The sequence below is a fragment of the Chanos chanos genome, chromosome 2 (assembly GCF_902362185.1).
Source record: "Chanos chanos chromosome 2, fChaCha1.1, whole genome shotgun sequence".
NCBI classification, from domain to species: domain Eukaryota; kingdom Metazoa; phylum Chordata; class Actinopteri; order Gonorynchiformes; family Chanidae; genus Chanos; species Chanos chanos.
In genome coordinates, this window is record NC_044496.1 from 38814746 (window position 1) to 38830577 (window position 15832).

Below are 15832 nucleotides of genomic sequence, written 5' to 3' on the forward strand. Positions count from 1 at the left end.
TGAGAACTCTAATTTGACAAATACAGCATGTAAGGTATTTGGTAGATATTAAAATGGATCATAATCATGGATAAGTGTGCAGTCAACGTAAACAGAAAATAAAAATCATTCATTTCATATATTCATAAAGTTTATAGTCAGAGCATGAATATGAGCAAACTCATAAAAAGAGAAAAGCTTCTCGGTCGTCGAGGACTCATTTTCTCTCCATATGAGACTTCTAAATCGAGCCTTGGCTAGTTCCTTAACTATTAAATACACACATTTGCAGACTACACAAACAGATAGACACAGGCATGAGCAGGCTGGTGTGTGTGTTTTTGCTGCTGCTGATCTGTGTGGCCTAAGGACATGATGGGTACAGAAAGCAGGGGAGCCCACTGCAGAGCTAGAGCAATCGTATGCTAATGCAGCACGGAGCTGCATGAGAAACGGATTATAAATCATTTAACGCCTCTCCACCAATCACAACACTACAATCCTCATCACCTCACCATCACGTCTTCAAAAAGAGAGACACAGAGAGAAAAAGGAGGGAAAGAGAGGGAGAAAGAAAGACAGCAAGAGAAAGAGGGAGAGAAAGAGAGAGAGAGAAAAAACAGCATGCCGCACGAGAGGGTGTTTCCCACATACATATCCCCCCTCCTAATCCAATACAGACACGCATACACACTCACACGCACGCACACACACACACACACTCCCTTGTGCAATACACATATACAAAATGAATACTCATATTGGCACCACAGGGACGTGTGCTTCCATGATCATCACTGACCTCACTCACAGTAGCCTCTCACTCACAGTACTGTCTAACTGACCACACTGTCTCACTAACAGCACTGCTTCAGACTGTCGCACACACAGGACTGTCTCAGTGACCACACACTGTCTCACTCACAGTACTGACCAAACTGTCTCGCTCACAGTACTATCTCATACTGTCTCTCTCTTTCTACTGCCTCACTAACCACACTGTCTCACTCGCAGTGCTGTGTCAAACTGTCTCACTCACACTGCCATCTCATACTCTTTCACTCACAACACTGTCTTACTGACCACACTGTCATACTCTCAGTACTGTCTTACTCTCAGTACTATCTCACTGACACTGTCTAGCTCACATTTCAGTCTCACACTGCTTTACTCACAGGGCTATCTGACTGCCCACACTGTCACACAGACTGAAAGTGAAAGTACACAAGTGTCAAATGATCAACCAAGGCAAAAACAAAACAAAACACAAAAAAACACTCTAAAGACGATCACATGACATACCAACATCTATAGATGAACACCAGGCACTGGTCAGTCTGTTGGATGTAATGAACCATAGCCAGAGTATCATACTGGGGTCTGACAGGGCTTGATTCAGACGACTCGTCATTTGAAACAGACTGAATCCTCTGTTTGCTGCTGTCATGTCCAGTCATCAGAGGAAATGATGAAAGGATTGACTTGCTACCACTCTGGCCACAGTAACACAGTACTCTTCAGTAAAACCCACGATATTATTCAAAAACAGAAACAACATTTTTATAAAAAATAATAACTGTTATTCCTCTTTAATATTTTGAAGGCAAGGTTGAGGCTGAGAAAAGGGGAAAGAGGCAGAACATTTTGTTCCTGTTTCTTCCTAGCTGCTGTGTCAGTGTGTGTCAGTACACAGTGAATGGAGGGTTATGTCTGAGTTTATTCTGCTGTTTCACACTGGTTAAACCATTCTACTGAGACATGCTCACACAACACAGCTCTGGTGTGAATGAAGTTATAGCAGGATTTCAAAAAAGCCTTTTATTTATTTCCCACAGGGCAAACCTCTTGCATTTTAGAGCAGTGCTGTCTTTTGCAGTCTGTCACTCAAAGGAGCTTTACCATCACAAAAAAAAAAAAAATACATAGAGTGCAAGTATTTTTAGGTCCACATAAACCCTAGGTACACCCTTTACATAATACCTACGCCTATAATTCATCACATGTCTATCCTAATGCTTTAGCATACACTGTTAAGAGCTAATAAATATTAATTCTACATTCATTTACCAGTCAGGTGAGGTATAACAATGACTTATGGGACATACTTGACAAACGAATAGATTTAATGAGGTGCATTTCCTATAGGACAGTGTAGAGCAAGACACTGAAATGCTCAAACAAGATGGTGTATGAATATTACTGAATATTTTCACCATTTTTATACATTATGAGTGGCACAGAATGCATTGTACGTTTATATTACTAATATTACATTGGATATATAACAGTAGGCATTATGAGAATTCAGTCATTCACATTTGAGGGGCTAATCACAGGGATATGGAGAGATTATTCATATTTTAGAATCACATTCATCTATTTAACAGAGTAGGGTTCACATCTTCCCACAAATAAGACCTGAGAGAGACAGAGAGAGAGAGAGAGAGAGAGAGAGAGAGAGAGAGAGAGAGAGAGAGAAATGCTTATGCTGTGGTGGGTAGCCATTATACAGTCAGGTGTTATGTGTGGGTACACAATGACAAACACGCACACACACACACACACACACACACACACACACACACACACAAACACTCCCTCACTCATAACTACAGGCATACTTGTCTGCTGTACTGTCCTGACTGTCTATTTGTCATATTCTCCAGCACACATACACTTGCCCACAGAGTCAGTGACCTCTCCCCGAGGTACCACCTGTCACTGTATTTCCACACACCCTGGACCTCCATCACAAAACAATCTGCAATACAGACACAGTCATGCAGAGACACACACACACCCACATGCAAACACATGCTCACTCACACACATATACACACTCACACACAGACTCACATGCAGTAACACAAACATGTACACACTCACATACTCATACACACACATACACATACACACATAAACACACACATTCATAACTGAAGATTGTGGGTGCTTTTCTTGCAGAGATCCGACTCTCCCTGACTCCCCTCAGAAAAAAAGCGGTGTTGGCAGCCTTTTCATCCCCCCACTCTCATTGCCACGGTAACAGAGGAATAGAGCTATCCTCTCCAGAGAATCTCTGATCTGACAAACCCACCCCGCCTGACTGCACAATGACCTGAAGAGACACAAATAATAACACAGAAAATACACATACACATACACACACACACACAGGTATGGACAGCTACACACCAAATACATATGGGTATATACACCAACATAGCAAATACACACACGCACACACACACACACACACACACACACACAGTACAACACAACAAACACACACAGACATACAACCACACAACAAATACACACACACCAATCCATGACAGTACAGCAAACACACACACAGACAGGTATCCATGACAACATAATACACACGCGCGCGCACACGCAACACACACACACACACACACACACACACAGAGCAACAAATATACACAGACCTACGCATGTATTTGCGAAAGCAAAACAAATATACACACAAAGCAGTCCAAAAAAATGCAGCAAGTAGAACACATACAGGTAATCACAATACATGCGTTCTCTTGACCAGGACAACACAAAAAGCATCAAGAATCCAAAACAAACACTGGGCCTCCAAATGAGTAATTTAACATCAGTAATACCCACATACACATGGCACATGGAACACAAAAACAAGGCACAGTATACAAATTCAGACACACACGCAAACACACACACGCACACACACACGCACGCACGCGCACACACACAGATACATACAAAAACATAACAACACATAACAGCACAACACACACAGAGCTATGAAACAAATATAGACATCCCCTCAACAGCCAGCTAATGCACGCACACACACACACACACACACACACACACACACACACAGAGGCAAATACATCTGCAGAAACAAGAACGATACATGTGACCTATAAAAGCAGAATTTCACTAAAGTGTACCACTGTATTCATCAGGTTACTGTATCCCTTGGCAGTGAATAACTACACATTAACTCTACAAATATGCTCAAATGGCCAGTCCTGCCCATAACATATGATGGAAATAATGCACAGATCAGCAAAAAAGCCACAAGACACCTATCCATATGAGTAAACATCGACAATCTCTCTGTCAAAACAACACAGCAAGATTCATATGTGCACGTATGTTACCACTGCCAACACCCATCTGCTGTCACTATGGAAACACACGGGTAACAATGTCACGAACCAGGAAATCCAGTTATCACGACAGCCACAGAAAAAATAACTGACACAGGAAAGGGAAGACATACCAGCAAATAGAGATTACATGACAGTGAATAAGACACTATCCACGCTGTCAGGGGCGTGTGTCAAAGCAAATGACAAACACATGACTGAAATGATGATACAACATATCCCACATCCTTGGACAGTTTGACTGCAAATCAAATGACTCAAGGACAATGTTCTGACCCACAAAAGACCGAAAAATGATGTTTAAAGAAAAAAAAAAACACTTCAAGTGCAGACAGCATCCGTGTTTTACCAATTATTATAGAAACAATCGCTGATATACATGTGCGTAAACACACACACACACACTCCCACAGAGCATATCATCCTGAATATAACATTTCATTCATGCTGACACTCCTTCTTCTCAGACTCATGGAATTGGCTTTAATCAAGAGGATGATGCTGTCAGGGGAAATACACACATATGAAGCATATATACACACTCTACACACACACACACACACACACACACACATACCCCAACCCCCTCAAGATGAGCAGACCCTATCAAATGCCAAACTGCACTAGATGCTCTATGTGACAATCAGAAAGCAGAAGGAATGTATACCTGCTAATACACACACACACACACACACACACACACACACACACACATACACACACACACATTCTCAGATGAACTGATGCATTAACAGATTTTCAATGCACACCTTGAAACCAGACCATGGAATACCCTGAAAACAGGGGTTTTCCTTTTCTGATGACCGAGAGAGAGAGAGAGAGAGAGAGAAAGAGAAAGAGAGAGAGAGAGAGAGAGAGAGAGAGAGCCCTTCTTGATGCGGGAACATTAATAATTAAGATGCTACAGCAGTCACACCAAGCACAGTCGTCCGTAATCACTATAAGGGAACGATGTCCCTTACTGACAACACACTCTCACACACACACACACACACGCGCGCGCGCGCACACACACTCACACACACGTACGTCCATCTGGGAAACGCACACACAGTCACGTTCAAAAATGATAACGAAGGAAGCACACACACGCCCAAAAATGTCTCTCTCTTCTCAACAGTACTACCACCCCTCTCTATAATTCTCTCTCTGCCTCACTGTCTCTCTCACTCTTTCTCTATCTCTCCCCAGTGTTGAGGCATTAAGAAAATGACAAAGAGAAAGGGAGAAGGAGTATAAAAGAGAGAAAGAGAGAGAAAGAGAGAGAGCAGGAGCTGATGAACGTTACTGACACTGCCCATGTTGCTGCGGCTGTAACAACCTGAACACCGCCATCAGAAAAGCCCCCATCCTCCCTCCCTCCCACCCACCCCTTTTCTTTCTCTCTCCCTCAACATCCCCCATTTCTGTCCTCTTTTCCACCCGTCTCTCCGTCTACTCCATCTCCCCTTCTCTGCCTCTCCCTCTCTCTCAGCTCCCCTTCCGCTTGGTTCCATTTTCACAGCCTCTCCCTTAAGCCTGTCTCCTCTCTCTCTCTCCCTTCCTTTCCGCTCCCTCCATCCTGGCTGTCTTCACGTCAGCCTTACCTGAGGCTTGCTCGGGGGCTGTTTGTGTCGACGGTGGGGTTTGGGTCTGGAGCGGGTGTAGTGCCTGAGTGTGTGGCCTTCGATGGGCAGGTCCATAGGGGGTCGAGGAGGTGCAGGCTCTGGGCGCCGGGGCTCACTGTTGCTAAGAGCAGCAGCAGCAGCAGCAGCAGGAGCAGCAGGAGGAGCAAGAGGAGCAGCGCCTGCATCCGCCTCCCTCCCCAAATAGGAGGAGCCTCCGGGTTTCAGCTGGCTGGCCGTAGTGACTGACAGCAGCGTTGTTGTCAACGACGACGATGACAATGCCCGCCCCCTCTCCCCCACCCCCCTTGAGAGGAGCTCTCCCCCTCCCCCTACCCCTCCTCTATCCCCCTCCTGCTGAGAATGCGTGCTCTCTCTCCACTGCTGCTCAGTGTCCGCCACGTCCAGGAGACCTGCAGAGAGAGAGAGAGAGAGAGAGAGAGAGAGTGAGAAAGCAAAAGAGAGAGGAAGGGACCACATAGTGAAATGGAGAGGGGAAAAAAGAGGGATAATCGCATGTTTTACAGGACAAACACTGTAATAATGTGTGTGTGTGTGTGTGTGTGTGTGTGTGTGTGTGTGTGTGTGTGTGTGTGTGAGTGTACACACATAAGTAGAAAGCAAGGGAAACAGAGCATTGCAGAGATAATAGTGAGGAGAGGATGTGAAACTGAGGGAGAGAGGAAACAGAAAAAGAGAGGTGTGAACAGAACAGAGGAGATCAGAGAGGACCAGAACAAAAATGATTATCCTGAGAATCTGAGAGAGAGAGAGAGAGAGAGAGAGAGAGAGAGAGGGGTCAGACTGACAGATGGAAGGCTATTGTGGAGGATTCACTATACCCACAATATTGAGAAATCGTGTAGGTGGAACAATTCAGCTACAGATCTACAGAACAACCTAAAACACATCAGGGATTGTGGGAAAGGGAGAGAATATGAAAAGCAGACAAACAACAATGAGAAATGGAGAATATGAGAGAGATATGAGAGCACAGTGAGCAAGCGTGTGTGTGAGTGTGTTTGTATGTAAAAGAGAGCTGAGGAGGGTTTATGGCCCTTGATGTCAGCTGGTCCCCACCCCTTCCCTCTCTCTCTCCCTCTCTCTCTCTCTGACTGAGAGAGTCAGTGGTCTGTGAGTAACCTGACTATGCTCCAGTTAGCTACAGCCAGCAGTGGTCTCCCCAGCTGATTATCTGTAGCTTCGACTCCCCCCTATTTGTCTCTCTCTCTCTCTCTCTCCCTCTCTCTCTCTTTCACTTACACACACACACACACACACACACACACACACACACACACACAGAGAGCTTTTAACCCTCTCAGAACCATGACAATGCAGTGAGAAACACAGAGGAATCCCACAATGACACACAGAGAGAGGGAATGTCTCTCTCAATCCATACACAATACAAAACACCATAAAGCACACACACACATACATACACTCATGCTAACCATGACTCAGGCAGCACACACCAGCAGTGGCTGCATATATAAATGATTAGCCACACACACACACACACTCACACACACAGAAACAGACATAATGGAGTCAATAACACATAAATGCATGGTTCCCATACACAGTCCAGTTATTAAAGCCACTGGAGTGCTTAAACAAAACTGTGCCAGTTTACTACTCGGCTAAGGGCAAAACACACACATATACACACACACGAGAGAGAGAGAGAATCTGCTGATTTAGGGTGTTGTGCTGTAATTTCTGAGGTTACACAGGGCCATATGGCTGAGCGGACTACCTGTCTTTGTTTGGGCTGATTCATTATTTGAATATCATAGTGTTCTTCAAAATGTCCAGGCAAACATCAGCTTTTTGACCTGCTTTTGTTTCAGCTCATGCTTAAGTGGATAATTAGGGCGATTTCTCATGACCCCTGACCTTCCTGGCTGTTGCATCTGCTGTTTGTCAGTGTTTGTGCAGTCGCAGACCGCACATGACAGAATAAGCACTGACTCTTAGAGAAACCGTTATGATGCTGAGGTCAAATAAAACAAACATTTTAAAATACTGAAAAAATTTGAGTTACAACTTACAAGCACAGTAAAAAAAGAGGTAAGAGAACTTACTTTTGACTGAAGGCGCTGGTCGTATACTCTTCGTGCGGAAACTGTTCCTCCAGTTGACAGGAACATACTGAAATAAAACATGTAGAAGATACAACATTCTGTGCATTCTAACAATAATAACTCATCATAATCAGTAATAAAAAGCTGACTGGTCAAACACATTAACAAATCATTCCGCTAAGTCAGTGCGAATATGTCTGTGAGTAGATCATATCAAACTGTTTAAGGATCATTTAAAGTAAGGTGTTGGTTGGCTATCTGTGAGCGTAGGCAGTGAGCTGTGTGTCGCGCGTGTGTTGTCATGTGAGCGACGGATGTGTGGAAAGTGAGGAAAAACCTCATCTGTAGGGAACTCGTGCTCCACCACTCGTAGCTGAGGAATGTTGCTCTTCGTCGAGGAAGAGGAGGAGGGAGAGGCCTGGACGTACTCTTTCATGTGCCGATCCTGCTGGGACAGTTTTATGTATCAAAACACTATCTGTACACATCACGCAAAATATCTGGCGCTGACAGACTACCTTGCTTTTTAAATTAAGTGCTCGGTGACATCATATATCTTATCAGAATGTGGTTAAACCTCTGCCTGTAGGCAGCGAGAGACATGTGTTACACTCCACTGTGTTAACTGTGTAGTGTCACAGACTTTCTCCAGTTCCATTAAAGCTCTTCATTTAAGAGTTTGACATCTTAAATAACTTCATAATCCTGGTTTGAGTCCACACAGAAAGTGAGAAATCCTTATATCCTGAACAAGTTTGGTTGTATGAACCAATCACAGTGTGACACCTCTAGAATAATCTCACTCACAGACCACAGCATTTCACAAGGTATATGATATTGCACAACTCTCACATAATACTTGGAAATCGAGCCCACAACCTTCTAGATATAACCCATTGATATATTTCCTCTTCACTCTCACAAAGACACAACGCAAACATTCACAATCCAATTTCCATGCAACTACAAAGCCAACATGCAATAACACACACATACGAACACAATGCACAAACAAGACTATCACAAACGTACTAGTTTTTGTTGAGCCACGGACAAATCTTGGAGAACTTCATCAATGATGTTTTCTACCAAAGAGATGCTGACGGACAGTTTCAGTTCACTGAAAGAATGAGAGAAAGAAGGAGAGGAGAGGCACAGAGAATATTTCATAACACATTTACACAGGACATGAATGAATAAAAAACAAAGTATTACTCAGACTGGAAGAAACAACAAGGCACAGCCACAGTCACCTGAGACATGAGTGTGTGTGTGTGTGTGTGTGTGTGTGTGTGCGCGCGTGTGTTGTGTGTGTGTGTGTTTGTGTGTGCGTGTGCGTTTGTGAATGTGTATGTGTGTGTGTGTGTGTGTGCGCGTGTGTGTTACCTGAGCTTGTCTCTGATGTTTCTCTCTGACTGCTGGATTGTACGCTGGATAAAGTGGGCGGCTTGGCGGGATGTCTTCGCCACGCAGTTTGCAAGTTGCTCATTGACACTTGACCTCTGCACAACCCTAGGGCAAACCTTCTGCGCAGACTGCAGCAATGTCTGGGCTAGGTCCTACACAACACGTTAAGGAGGTCAAGGGTTAAACTGACTGACCTCAGTGTAAAGCCACCTACATTCTATTCAGCCTTAGCTTCTCATCCAAACAAAACAAGATATATGATACCCAATACTGGATATCAGATGTTATTTACACATAAGGCAATCTTCATAATCCTATTCCCAAATCATATATACATACATATACACATTAATCCGGTCAAAAGCATTAATATATTACCTGGATCTCCTCAGTAATCTCATTGGTAACAGCCTGGGCAGTGTCATCCAGAATGTGCTGCACCATTTTACCACCAGAGGGCAGTCTTCCCAGTCCATACAGCTCAGGCAGCAGCTAACACACCGAAACCAAAATTCAGCAACATTATTTATCACTGCAGTGTTTCTGCACATTTATTTATTAGTGTACAAAGATTAAGCATTATGTATGAAGAGTAAACACCATACACAACATAATCTAGAACCTCAACTCCCTCAAATCACAACACCATTCCATACACATGTTGTAAAACACAGCACTCAGATCAGGGTCCAGGCTGGATTTGTACACACAGAATTGAGGGATTAGTTGTTGCATTACTCTGATGGATGTCTTGGCATGGTGCAGAGCTTCCTCTGCAGACAGAATGTCACACTGCACTTCTTGTATATTGTAGCAAGTGAGAGGACGAACAGTCTCCTGTAGCTTCAGACACAGACCCTGCACAAGCTGAGAGAGAGAGAGGAGGGGAGGCAGATGATTAAGATGGGCCTTCAACACTTCAGATTTTCACTCTCTAGGCTGTATACAGTCATTGTGTGACATATCATATCATATGTGAGTTTGGAGGTCAGAATATGGCATGGTTGACACACCTTCTCAGAGCGTGTGGCTTTAAGTCCATTCTGTAAATTCTGCATGTGATCTACAGCCCCAGACTCCCTCTGACTATTCCTGAGGAGACAGGCCTGAATCTACACATACACACACACACACACATACACTCAGTCAAAACGAGGAGAAATGTTTTTTTTAAACACCAGTTTATCTTTCACTCTGTACTGACCCTCTGAAAGGCCTCCTCAGTCTTGTCAGGGTTACTGCGGTACGCCTGTGACATGTCACTCAGCGGAAGACACATGTCCTGCAGAGTAGAGTTCCTGTGAGGTTGAACACACATACATGTGTACACACACACACACACACACACACACACAAACAGAGGGCAAAGTAAGTCTTCTTTTAAAGCAGCTCAAGTGAAGTACTTTTCTCCAGCTTAGCACTGACACACCTGACTCGGTTCATTAAAGGAGAAGTTTATTCTTTTTGACATATAGACTCATTAGAACTCTTACCTCAGCATTTCTCTCTACCTCTTTCAATCAAACTCTTGCATTTTTCATTTTTTGGAGCTGTTTAAAAATTTTTTATCATGAAGTAAAACCTACTCAAAACTGCACAAATGAACCTTTTCATTAATGTCATTGGCTGTGTCAAAAATGAATTTTCAAACAAATTAATTTTAAAATTTCAGAGAGGTAAAAAAAAAAAGAGACAGGATAAAGCAGCGATTTCTACAATTGGTCTTTGAAGAGTTTTGCTCAGCCAAAAAAGTGACAAGTTGATAAACTAATTCATTTCAGAATATAAATAAGATATGTCAATAGAAGTCTGCTGAAATAAAAAACAACAACAACATCAAAACACACCAACAATTTAATCACTTGAGTGTAAGTATCAAAACAGGTGCATATGTCAAGTAATGTGACAGTCAGAGTTAAGTGAAAATGAAAACTGATCTTTAAAAATGTAAGTAGAAGCTACTCACTTCTCCAAAGCATTGGCCACATCCAGAAAACCTCTGGCAGTCACATTGTTCCTGTCCCACACCAGGGTTCTGCAAAATACAGCAAAACGCTCCTTAGAACCACAGCAGCTAATCCGCTAATGTTAACTGTGCATTCTGTGAACATTTTTGAATTGTTGATATAAATCAACATTTACTGGGGGAAAAGTGATTACGAGAGCAATTTAAAATGGTACTTTCTCACAAGTTAACATAACAATTCAAATAATTCAAAGAAATTTTTCTCTAGAAAATTAGCACTCACAGATATGTTGTGAAGGGACATGCTATTTTCACTTGACTATGTTGATCAGTAAGGATTCAGAATGGACCTTGAATTGCTGGCCCAGGTAAATCAGAGGTAAACACTGGTGAGTTTTGTGCTGTTAACTCACTTGAGCTTGGTATTGATCATCAGGGCCTTGGCGAGCATTTTGGCCCCTGTGTCTCCGATGCAGTTCCCACTGATGTCGATCTTAGAGAGGTTGGCGTTACTGCCCAGGCTGTTGATTAGGATGGTTGTGCCCGTCTTCAGCTTGGAGTCACTCACAGAGAGAGACTCCAACGGCTGGAGGGAAGAAGGATGCTATATTACCATAGAGATCCAAACCTAATACAAGTGACTGTGATGTAACATTACCATAGAGATCCAGACCTAATACAAACAACTGTGATGTAATATTACCATAGAGATCAAGACCTAATATAACTGACTGTGATGTAATATTACCATAGATTTCCAGACCTAATGCAATTGACTGTGATGTTATAACCATAGAGATCAAGACCTAATACAACTGACTGTGAGGTAATATTACCATAGAGATCCAGACCTAATACAATTGACTGTGATGTTATATTACCATAGAGATCCAGGCCTAATACAACTGACTGTGATGTAATATTACCATAGATTTCCAGACCTAATACAACTGACTGTGATGTTATATTACCATAGAGATCCAGACCTGATACAACTGACTGTGATGCAATTTTACCATAGAGATCCAGACCTAATACAATTGACTGTGATGCTATATTACCATAGAGATCCAAACCTAATACAAGTGACTGTGATGTAACATTACCATAGAGATCCAGACCTAATAAAAACAACTGTGATGTAATATTACCATAGAGATCAAGACCTAATATAACTGACTGTGATGTAATATTACCATAGATTTCCAGACCTAATGCAATTGACTGTGATGTTATAACCATAGAGATCCAGACCTAATACAACTGACTGTGAGGTAATATTACCATAGAAATCCAGACCTAATACAATTGTCTGTGATGTTATATTACCATAGAGATCCAGGCCTAATACAACTGACTGTGATGTAATATTACCATAGAGATCCAGACCTAATACAACTGACTGTGATGTTATATTACCATAGAGATCAAGGCCTAATACAATTGTCTGTGATGCTATATTACCATAGAGATCCAGACCTAATACAAGTGACTGTGATGTAATATTACCATAGAGATCAAGGCCTAATACAATTGTCTGTGATGTTATATTACCATAGAGATCCAGACCTAATACAAACAACTGTGATGTTATATTATCATAGATATCCAGGCCTAATGTAAACAACTATAATGTTATATTACCATAGAGATCCAGACCTAATACAAGTGATTGTGATGTAATATTACCATAGAGATCCAGGCCTAATACAATTGTCTGTGATGTTATATTACCATAGAGATCCAGACCTAATACAATTGACTGTGATGTAACATTACCATAGAGATCCAGACCTAATACAAACAACTGTGATGCAATATTACCATAGAGATCCAGACCTAATACAACTGACTGTGATGTTATATTACCATAGAGATCCAGACCTAATACAGCTGACTGTGACGTTATATTACCATAGAGATCCAGACCTAATACAACTGACTGTGTTGTTATATTACCATAGAGATCCAGACCGAATACATTTGACTGTGATGTAATATTACCATAGAAATCCAGGCCTAATACAATTGACTGTGATGTTATATTACCATAGAGATCCAGACCTAATACAACTGACTGTGATGTAACATTACCATAGAGATCCAGACCTAATACAAACAACTGTGATGTAATATTACCATAGATTTCCAGACCTAATGCAATTGACTGTGATGTTATAACCATAGAGATCAAGACCTAATACAACTGACTGTGAGGTAATATTACCATAGAGATACAGACCTAATAAAAGTGACTGTGATGTAATATTACCATAGAGATCCAGACCTAATACAGCTGACTGTGACGTTATATTACCATAGAGATCCAGACCTAATACAACTGACTGTGATGTAACATTACCATAGAGATCCAGACCGAATACATTTGACTGTGATGTAATATTACCATAGAGATCCAGGCCTAATATAATTGACTGTGATGTTATATTACCATAGAGATCCAGACCTAATACAATTGTCTGTGATGCTATATTACCATAGAGATCCAGACCTAATACAACTGACTGTGATGTAACATTACCATAGAGATCCAGACCTAATACAAACAACTGTGATGTAATATTACCATAGAGATCCAGACCTAATACAATTGACTGTGATGTAACATTACCATAGAGATCCAGACCTAATACAAGTGACTGTGATGTAATATTACCATAGAGATCAAGGCCTAATACAATTGTCTGTGATGCCATATTACCATAGAGATCCAGACCTAATACAAGTGACTGTGATGTAATATTACCATAGAGATCAAGGCCTAATACAGTTGTCTGTGATGTTATATTACCATAGAGATCCAGACCTAATACAAACAACTGTGATGTTATATTACCATAGAGATCCAGGCCTAATGTAAACAACTACGATGTTATATTACCACAGAGATCCAGACCTAATACAAGTGACTGTGATGTAACATTACCATAGAGATCCAGACCTAATACAAACAACTGTGATGTAATATTACCATAGAGATCCAGACCTAATACAAGTGATTGTGATGTAATATTACCATAGAGATCCAGACCGAATGCAATTGACTGTGATGTAATATTACCATAGAGATCCAGGCCTAATATAATTGACTGTGATGTTATATTATCATAGAGATCCAGACCTAATACAACTGACTGTGATGTAATATTACCATAGAGATCCAGACCTAATACAATTGTCTGTGATGCTATATTACCATAGAGATCCAGACCTAATACAAGTGACTGTGATGTAATATTACCATAGAGATCAAGGCCTAATACAATTGTCTGTGATGCTATATTACCATAGAGATCCAGACCTAATACAAGTGACTGTGATGTAATATTACCATAGAGATCAAGGCCTAATACAATTGTCTGTGATGTTATATTACCATAGAGATCAAGGCCTAATACAATTGTCTGTGATGTAATATTACCATAGAGATCCAGACCTAATACAAGTGGCTGTGATGTAATATTACCATAGAGATCAAGGCCTAATACAATTGTCTGTGATGTAATATTACCATAGAGATCCAGACCTAATACAACTGACTGTGATGTTATATTACCATAGAGATCCAGACCTAATACAATTGTCTGTGATGTTATATTACCATAGAGATCCAGACCTAATACAATTGTCTGTGATGCTATATTACCATAGAGATCCAGACCTAATACAAGTGACTGTGATGTAATATTACCATAGAGATCAAGGCCTAAACAATTGTCTGTGATGTTATATTACCATAGAGATCCAGACCTAATACAAACGACTGTGATGTTATATTACCATAGAGATCCAGACCTAATACAAACAACTGTGATGTTATATTACCATAGAGATCCAGGCCTAATGTAAACAACTATGATGTTATATTACCATAGAGATCCAGACCGAATACAATTGTCTGTGATGTAATATTACCATAGAGATCCAGACCTAATACAGCTGACTGTGACGTTATATTACCATAGAGATCCAGACCTAATACAAGTGACTGTGATGTAACATTACCATAGAGATCCAGACCTAATACATTTGACTGTGATGTAATATTAGCATAGAGATCCAGGCCTAATACAATTGACTGTGATGTTATATTACCATAGAGATCCAGACCTAATACAAGTGACTGTGATGTTATATTACCATAGAGATCAAGGCCTAATACAATTGTCTGTGATGCTATATTACCATAGAGATCCAGACCTAATACAACTGACTGTGATGTAACATTACCATAGAGATCCAGACCTAATACAAACAACTGTGATGTAATATTACCATAGAGATCCAGACCTAATACAAGTGATTGTGATGTAATATTACCATAGAGATCCAGACCGAATACATTTGACTGTGATGTAATATTACCATAGAGATCCAGGCCTAATATAATTGACTGTGATGTTATATTATCATAGAGATCAAGACCTAATACAACTGACTGTGATGTAATATTACCATAGAGATCCAGACCTAATACAAACAACTGTGATGTAATATTACCATAGAGATCCAGACCTAATACAAGTGACTGTGATGTAATATTACCATAGAGATCCAGACCGAATACATTTGACT

General features: G+C 41.2%; 1 protein-coding gene across 1 annotated transcript in view; it reads right to left on the reverse strand.

Moving 5' to 3' along the window:
• carmil2 (capping protein regulator and myosin 1 linker 2) overlaps positions 1-15832 on the reverse strand; it is a 45538-nt gene that overhangs the window by 9447 nt on the left and 20259 nt on the right. The window contains exons 21-31 of the mRNA XM_030765738.1: positions 11650-11822; positions 11237-11305; positions 10475-10568; positions 10284-10382; positions 10009-10137; positions 9649-9762; positions 9250-9422; positions 8896-8983; positions 8201-8308; positions 7864-7930; positions 5756-6186 (exon numbers count right to left, since the gene is read on the reverse strand). Of these exons, the coding sequence (XP_030621598.1) occupies positions 5756-6186; positions 7864-7930; positions 8201-8308; positions 8896-8983; positions 9250-9422; positions 9649-9762; positions 10009-10137; positions 10284-10382; positions 10475-10568; positions 11237-11305; positions 11650-11822 (1545 nt within the window). The remainder of the gene's footprint in view (positions 1-5755; positions 6187-7863; positions 7931-8200; positions 8309-8895; positions 8984-9249; positions 9423-9648; positions 9763-10008; positions 10138-10283; positions 10383-10474; positions 10569-11236; positions 11306-11649; positions 11823-15832) is intronic.